At 39.5% G+C, this 8,221-nt stretch overlaps 1 protein-coding gene across 1 annotated transcript; it reads left to right on the top strand.

Annotated features, from left to right (window-relative positions):
• Positions 1 to 5,642: 5,642 nt before the first annotated feature.
• On the top strand, positions 5,643 to 7,335 carry LOC311046167 (C3a anaphylatoxin chemotactic receptor). The gene is made up of 2 exons (XM_084058339.1): positions 5,643 to 5,783; positions 6,064 to 7,335. Exons 1-2 carry the CDS (start codon positions 5,661 to 5,663, stop codon positions 6,997 to 6,999), a joined length of 1,059 nt encoding a protein of 352 aa, XP_083914465.1. The 5' UTR covers positions 5,643 to 5,660; the 3' UTR covers positions 7,000 to 7,335.
• Positions 7,336 to 8,221: the final 886 nt, after the last annotated feature.

The raw sequence follows: 8,221 nt of genomic DNA, 5'->3' as shown, positions 1-8,221 counted from the left end.
GGGTGTGCCGATATATCGTCCCGCGATATATCGCGATACGTTTTCGCGACGATATGTATCGTTTTGGGGAAAAAAAATATCGTTTTTGAAAAAAAAAAGAAATTTTTTTTTTTTTTTTTTTTTTTTTTTTTTACAATCATAATAATCAGGCATGCAAACGGCCCCGAAGTGAAAAGAGTGACAACATGTTTTTTTTTCGGGTCAGGTGTCATACTATTTGGATTCAAAACGGCTATTGTAGCTGAAAAGCTACAAGTTTGCATGTCTGAATAATGCAAAAACAGAATTATTTGTTTGCATTTTCTTTTTTTCTCCTCCATATATTTTCATAATAAAAAAAGTGCGTATCATATCGTATCGAAATCGTATCGAAGTTGTGAGCCAAATATCGTATCGTATCGTTTGGTGGAATTAGTGTATCGGCACACCCCTAACGTTAGCATACCTGTACAAATTCACAGTGGCATTACAAAGAAAACAATAGAAAAACTGTTTAATCACAAACACAGTGACTAAAATTAGCAATGCATTTAACGGAAGTGTGTAAATTAGCAAGTGGAATTAGCAAGACTAGTTTTTGTTTTACAGTTTAGTGAAAATACTCTGAATTTTCTGTTCAAAGGAGAATATACTAGCAATACTGGAACTACTGTAAATAATGTTAATTAAGTTAATGAGACAAAACAATGAAATAAATTCATGATGCTTATTGTATTGATTGACTGACTGTATAAAACACATTCATATAAAGAAGCATTTAAAAAATAACATTCATTATTTTACAATAAGTAGAAACTACACAAGAGTCTGTTGACCTCTGTCATCTATAATACTTCCATGAAGTATTGAACCCAGCATAATCAATTAAATAAGTCATTTTAAGAGTTTGTACCCAAAACAAAACACACATACATCATTACAGATCAATAAATTATTGCTTGAGTTTTAAAGTCTAAGATCTATTAAACATTAACACACAATCAAATAAAGACTTCAAATACCATCATTAAAACACATTTTTGAAAGGCAACTGTTCATTCACCCGACCGAACAATACAAATATTAACTATAAACTAGAACTCACTTGACTCTGTAAACAAAAACGAATCCACATGGTCCTATATTGTCAACAGTTCATGGTAGATTACTTGGTTAGAAAATAGCATTATTTGATTCACAGTATATTAAGAATTACTTTTGTTCACATAATGTCAAAAAGCCTTTCTTCCCTGAACAATTATGCACTGTAAGTGTAAACATAGAGATGGTGACAGTGTGCGGAAAAATACATGATAGATAAAAAACATGTTTCCAGTTTCTTCTATAGTCATGATAAACCAATTAAAGGTCAGGTCAGGATACACATTTTATCCAACCAGGATAGAGAACTCATACAGGACAGTATAAATGTGAAATTGGATTCAGAAGTGATAAAACAACACAGTGAGCTGACAAAATTGGAACTGTAGCATTATAAAATGTAATATGTAATAGCATATCCAATCAGGAGAGTTCTCTCTCCTGATTGGATATAATTGATAACCCGACCTAAAAAAATATTTTCTTACATCAATTCAAAGTCTAGCTTTATTTTACCCAGATGGTGAAACATCCTCTACTTTAAGCATTTGGGCTATGAAAATCATTTGAAAAACACCAACACTGGAGGGGATATGGCTAATTAAGTGACATCCAGACTGAATTTCTGATAAAAAATGATTGTAAATTGTAGGCCTCTTGATGTTACATTATTATTTGATAATTGTTTTGCCATAGACCTTATAATGAAATGATATGGTCTTTATTTGGCCACTTCTCAGAATACTTTTTTAAGCCTTATTTTTTGTTTCACTATCATAACATAATGGTATGCTTTAAAATAGTAATCAGTCAGCCCCATACATAAACTACCACGTATAAACGGTTAGAGTAAATAATAGAGTTAAAAGATAAAGTCATCCCTCCAGATTTATACTTTGTCGCACGGTGTCGCGTGCCGAAAATAGCCGATACAAGCTTACAACAAGCTTGTGGCTTTGCTATTTAGGCGCGTGACACCATCGAAAGACAGAGCATAAATTAGGCTTAATAAACAAACAAAGAAACATTATGGTAGTCAGAGTGCTTTCTGAAGGCACATACGCTACCGGTGAATTATGTGGGCTACTTCTGATGGAAAATAAAGTTCAAATCAGTTAACTTTTCAAAAGCAACATTAATATGTAACGAACCCGTTTTATCTGACATTCGCAAGGACTTTCATGAACGACCTGTTAAAAGGAATTATCCTTATCCTCATTCCCTTATGAAACTGATTGAGGGAGAGTTAAGTGCCCAGAGTAAAACTACAATTTCACTAGAAGACCAGTATCGCCATCTACTGGTAGTAATCAACACTCAAATGAGAGTCAAGTGTTGAATAGCAAAAATAAGGAAGGTAAACCATGGCCATTCTGTTTCTGGCTGGCTGCAGGCCAGAAAAAGTAAGAAATAGGAAGTCAGAAAAAGGAGTTGGAAAGGTAGTGTCTTTAGTTTAAATCACTGCACATTCAGAACCTTGTTGCAATTCACCCAATAGTTCACAAATATAGCTATATTCCATGTACAGTAGTTACATCATAGAGCTAAGTTATTGGTTACTGGTAATACACTAAAATAATAATACAACTATCTGTGCAATACTCTATTCCAGTGCTTCTCGACCCCCAAATTAATATATTTTTGACCACAGACCCCCATCTGAAAAGGGACCCCCATAAGATCTGTATTGTTAAAACGTTTCAAAACTATTCAACATTTTCCACACCTTTTTCCAAGATGTTTTGAAAATAGCCGATCAGAAATAGCCCATGTACATAGGCTGAAAGTGATTACACCGATGCTATTCAACCCCCTCAAAGACCTCTACGTGTCCCTGGACCCCACTTTGAGAACCTGTGCTTTATTCCATACATTTATTGTAGCCTCCTGGGAGGTTAGTGGCTGAGGAGAGACTACCCAGCATGCTTCTGGGAGCACCTGTAGTTCAATGTCTTATTGTTCAATTGTGTTCTTTTATTTACTATGGGGAATGTGTGGGATTTACAGTGTGGTATTTGGGATGTTATAAATGTTATTGGTTTATGTTCATTTAGTCATTTATTTTATGTTTTTACATTTTGGAAGTGGAATATAGGCCTAGGGGTTTTAAGCACCCTCACTTTCTCTGTTCTCTAAGGTTTCAGTTGGTTTGGTTACTGCCATAATACAATAAAAATAAAAAACATCCCTATTGTGAAGTGTTGGAATGTTTACTGAACTCACAGTTCATTACACTGGTGTCCGAAGTGGAATGTCCTCTGTCGAGGAAATCACTGCTGCTCTCTCCTATATGCCAGAAGCACCAGTGCAGCCCAAGAGCACCGGCAAGAGCAGCCGACTCAGCCAACTCAGGCGCTCACTGGAATCTCGCTCCTGACATATCCTGACCTGAATAAGCATTACATTGTGAACATCGAAGCCATTGACGGGGGCCTGAGTGTAATCCTGTTTCAGGAGGGGGAGAGCGGAGAAAGAGTGGTCAGCTGCTCCGTGAACTATGCTGAGAGGAACTACTGCGTGACCCAAATGAGAGCTGTTGCAGGTGATCTGGATGAAGTTTTGGTCTGTATCTAATATATGGACACAAGTTCCTGCTCACACATCCCTGACTTTGTTCCTAAATTTTAAAGAGCCTGAAGGAGAGCCAGCCTGGTGGCTCAAATCACTGCATGGTTATGTGTAACAGGATCAATTGTAGGACAGACGATAGCCAAGGTTTCAGGTCAAACGTTATCGTTATTTTGGTCGATAGCCACACAAACAAATAGTGTTTGTGGGGATGGCTATTTCTTTGCTACTGTCCTCTAATAAATGCTTTTTAATTAAAAAATATATATATATAAATATTCTGTGTGTAAGTTCTAAATGTTTTATTATCATCATCAGTAGTAGTAGTTTACATGCAAGTACATTAGGGCACCTGCCCTTCTGAAAGGCTGTGCACGGCCCTGAAATATCCCTATCATGAAGAGTTGCAGTAATTATTGAAGCCACAGTTCATTACAGTATATTTAGATATGAGACTTCTACCATGGTAAAACACATCCACATCCTGCACATATATGGTATTGGTGGTTAGAGAAAGTGAAAGTGTTTGGTTAAAGAGGAAAACATGAGTCAGTGTGGGTGTTCTGGTGGTGCAAGAGTAAAGTACCTGTCCACTACTACAGGTAGGTAGGTAGGTAGGTAGGTAGGTAGGTAGGTAGGTTAAAATCCCCCATTTGGTTTGGCCGTGTGTCTTCTACACCAACACAATTGACCCATGTGGAGGGACCCCGACGGGCTGGGGCGGGGGCCTAGTCAGTGGGGGGTGTTGAACAGAAGGAGTTGGGCAGAGGGCGGCGCTATGGCCTCCCAGTGGGGGCTCCTGGGAGGACTTGAGCCTGTAGGGTGCAACAGCAGTGGCAACACAAGAATGTGTTGGGTGGGTTATTTTGCATAACAACTGAATTGTGAGAAAAAAGAAGTAAAAATAATTGGCTACTTGAAAACAAGTTTGTGGACCAAAATTAGGCTACTTTAACCACTTAAACCCCAGCATCCATATTGTGGGGACAGCTTTCGTTGCATCGCGTTGTGAGCTTGTCGATCGACTATTTTCAGCGAAAGTTTTCCCCACAATAACAGAAAACAGAAAAGACGACCTGGCCCTGAGGAAGTGGAAACAGTGAAAGGCGGAAATGGTGTGCTCAAATACATATTTTTATCATATAAAAAAGAGCAGGTGCTGTTGAATAAAGTATTAAAGATCATCACATAAGAGACAAACTTCAGGCTCTTGCACAGAACAAAAAATACTAGGATTTTAGTTAAAGAAAGCCTTTATGCTGACATATAGTTATGGAAAAAAAAGAAAGAAAAGAGAACCTTGGAGGACAAATCATGCTGTAATCACCCATGTGTTTGTGCTGGTTGCAACAACTGTTGCAATAAAAGCATTTCAGGAAACAGAGAGGTACAAGAGAGAGGGAGGGAGAGAGAGAGAGAGAGAGAGAGAGAGTTTTTTTTTATCAGAGTATGTACTCCTCCCTGTGTTCTCTCTCTAGTTCACCACTGTACAGGATCACAGGGCAGCTTTTTTCTTTTTTACATCTAATACATCTATAAAGAATCTATAAATTAGCATACAGTATTAATGCTGACATAAGAGTGATCTTATCTTAACTAGCCTAACTTCTGCTAAACAAGACCGGGGATTTATGTTAGTTCAATAAGGCTATCATATAGTCATATAGAGATGTTTAAAGGTGTGTTTCGCAATGAAGGAGTGCTTGGGTGTGTAAGTTCCTGGAGTGCCATTCAGCTCCATGTGAGCATGTAGTAAGTGCAGGCATGGAGCCAGGTACGGAGCACTGTGATGGGGAACGCAAGGGGTGAAAGTGGCTCAATTATCATAAAAGGAACTATGTTATTGAGTAACATTAAGTGGAAGGAAGAAAGTGTGTCTTAAATGGTCTTTAAAAGTTGCGTAACATCTGCATGAACTGTCAAGTCAAAGCACTGTAGGCCTCATTCTGTTGTGTTAAACGTTCCGTCCATCACCCTCCTTTTCCCTCAGCTCCAGCTAGACATCAAACGAAATGGCTGTTGAGCATGCTGTGACCAACAACCTGTCCAGTGCCAGTAACTCCAGCAACTCGGTGACTTGGCAGGCAGAGGCAGTCAAAGGAGTCCAAATAGCAGTAACTCTTCTCATCATCCTGGTAAGTTTATCATTGGCTTTGTCAGCTTTAAGATGACCTGAAACAAGTCAAATGTTATGTGCGGTCTTCTGATCAGTATTACATGTATTATATATTATAAACTGGGCTGCATTTAATTTTATGCATCTTACATTTGTAATATTTCTGTCTCTTTACTCAGACTTTTTACACTTACTCAGAAGTCTTAAAGTCTTCAGATTAAATTGAATTGCATCAGCTAAGAATTAACTTTGGAGAATAGACGTCATATGCCGACTGACATCTCTCTTGGTTCCTTTAGGTGGGAGTGCCTCTAAATGGGCTGGTTATTTGGGCGCTAGGCTGGCGATCTCGAGGCCGCCTGGCACGTCGAGGCAGCAGTGAAGAGAACCGTTCAGCCAACAACTTCCGTGTATATGTGTTGAATCTCTCAATGGCCGACCTGTTGCTGGTTCTACGTACACCCCTCATGCTAGGCTACCTTGCCAACAACAACAGTTGGCCGTTTGGAAGTGCCTTCTGTCGCATCATTATGTTTCTCAGAGTCATCGGTTTGTATGCATCTGCATTCCTGCTCTGTGCCGTCGCCTTTGAACGGTGCATGTGTCTACTGAGACCTGTCTGGTCCCGATTACGGCGTCCTAACTGGGCAGTCCCTCTCACCTGTGGCCTGCTGTGGGTGGTAGCTACAGCGCTGTCTGCTCCATACCTCCACTTTGCCATCCTACAACCATGGCACGGAACCTTGCAGTGCAGAGAGAGTGAGGAACCCATCAAGGGGATGTTTGAGACAGAGACTATAGTAGGGTTCATTCTCCCTCTGGTTGTGTTCTTGGGAAGCAACACGGCCATCTTGCTGATGGTTAGACAAGTAGGGGCCCCCATGTCGGGCGTGCCCACCTCTTCTCCCGCCACTGCCCGCAGGATGGTCAGACTGTACCAGGTGCTGTTTTTCACCATGCTTCTCTACCTCACCTGCTGGGTACCTTATTTCGTTTGCCGTTTCCTCGATGCCTTGACTCCTAAGAAACCTGAACTGAGATTGTGCACATACATCTCTCTGTACCTGGTGTACATCAAGAGTGCTCTTAACCCTGTGCTGTATGTATTTGCTGCCCGGGGCTTGGGCCGTACTGTCCGAGCATCACTTGTCTCCACCATTGCGAGAGTTTTCAATGAAGACTCCGCAGAGTCAATACGAAGGAAGTCGCTGAAGGCTGGCAACTCGCTGATCTAGCCAAGATATGGAAGTGAGAATTCCCATATTATGGGAATTGTGTTTTATATAACTAAACCTCAAGACCAAAGATTTATTTTGGCATGCTATGCTTTACTTCATATAGGACAGTGTAGAGAGACAGGAAACCAAAGGCAGAGAAGAGAATCATGTGAGATAAGACAGGAGTCGGATTCGAACTCGCCTCCTCTCACTCACAAGGAGACCGAGCCAACAGGCACCCGAATATACTGTACATCTGACTTGGGGATCGGATAAAAAATTATCCAATGAGAAAAACATCATTGGGTTACTTGCAGGAACATGTTTTGGGTTTATATTACACTGGTTTAATGATAAACCATCAATCATTAACCCATTTAGACCTGAGGCCGATTCTAAAAACGCCTTCTAAATCCTGACGTTTTCTGAAAAACTTCAAATATTTATTCAACAAACATTTATAACAAATGTACATGTATGTTATATACTAGTATATATATACTATATACTGTACATACTGTAGCAACAAGAACCCAATTGTTTTCCTACTCGGTCTGTCTCAGAGGAGGGCTGTGGACAGTTCAGTAACCTGTCTACCAGTGACATCATCGATGAGGGATCCAAGCTAATAGAAACTGCAGGCTTTCTCTTCCTGGAAAGTTAGCATGCTATAATAGAAGCCGTTGTTCTAGCATTAATACAAATTTCAATAAAACAATTGGAAGTCTTGTTTGAATTGACCAAAACTACCTACCGATGATGTGACTGGTAGGCGCCGGCGGGTTTCTGAACTGTCCACAGCCCTCCTCTGAGAGATGATACTATATTATAATAGGCATGAGAATCAATTATATGAAGATTGGTTTTCATATGTGTGTGTGTGTGTGTGTGTGTGTGTGTGTGTGTGTGTGTGTGTGTGTGTGTGTGTTACTAATCAATTATTTTATTAAATTATCAATTTATGTTTTTAAACGACTACATTGATGAGTTTGATTAACTGTTGCACCCCTAGTAACTAGGTTATTCCTGCCAATGCTCTTGTTAAATAAATGTGTTTCTGAAATAAATCAAATCATTGACTGTTTTTTCAAGGTATGGTCAATTACCTACTTAAAACTGTTGCACATGTGTGTTACAATACTTTTACAGTGAAACTTTTACAGCTTTAGAAAAAGGAACCTGCATTATAGGCTGGGTGCTCCGTAAGTGTGGAGATGACATTGCTTTCTTTTAAAGTCTC

The sequence above is a fragment of the Gymnoscopelus microlampas genome, assembly GCF_963454915.1.
Source record: "Gymnoscopelus microlampas genome assembly, chromosome: 1".
Lineage (NCBI taxonomy): Eukaryota > Metazoa > Chordata > Actinopteri > Myctophiformes > Myctophidae > Gymnoscopelus > Gymnoscopelus microlampas.
Note: the sequence above shows the minus strand (reverse complement) of the source record. Positions and strands in the feature narration are given on the sequence as shown.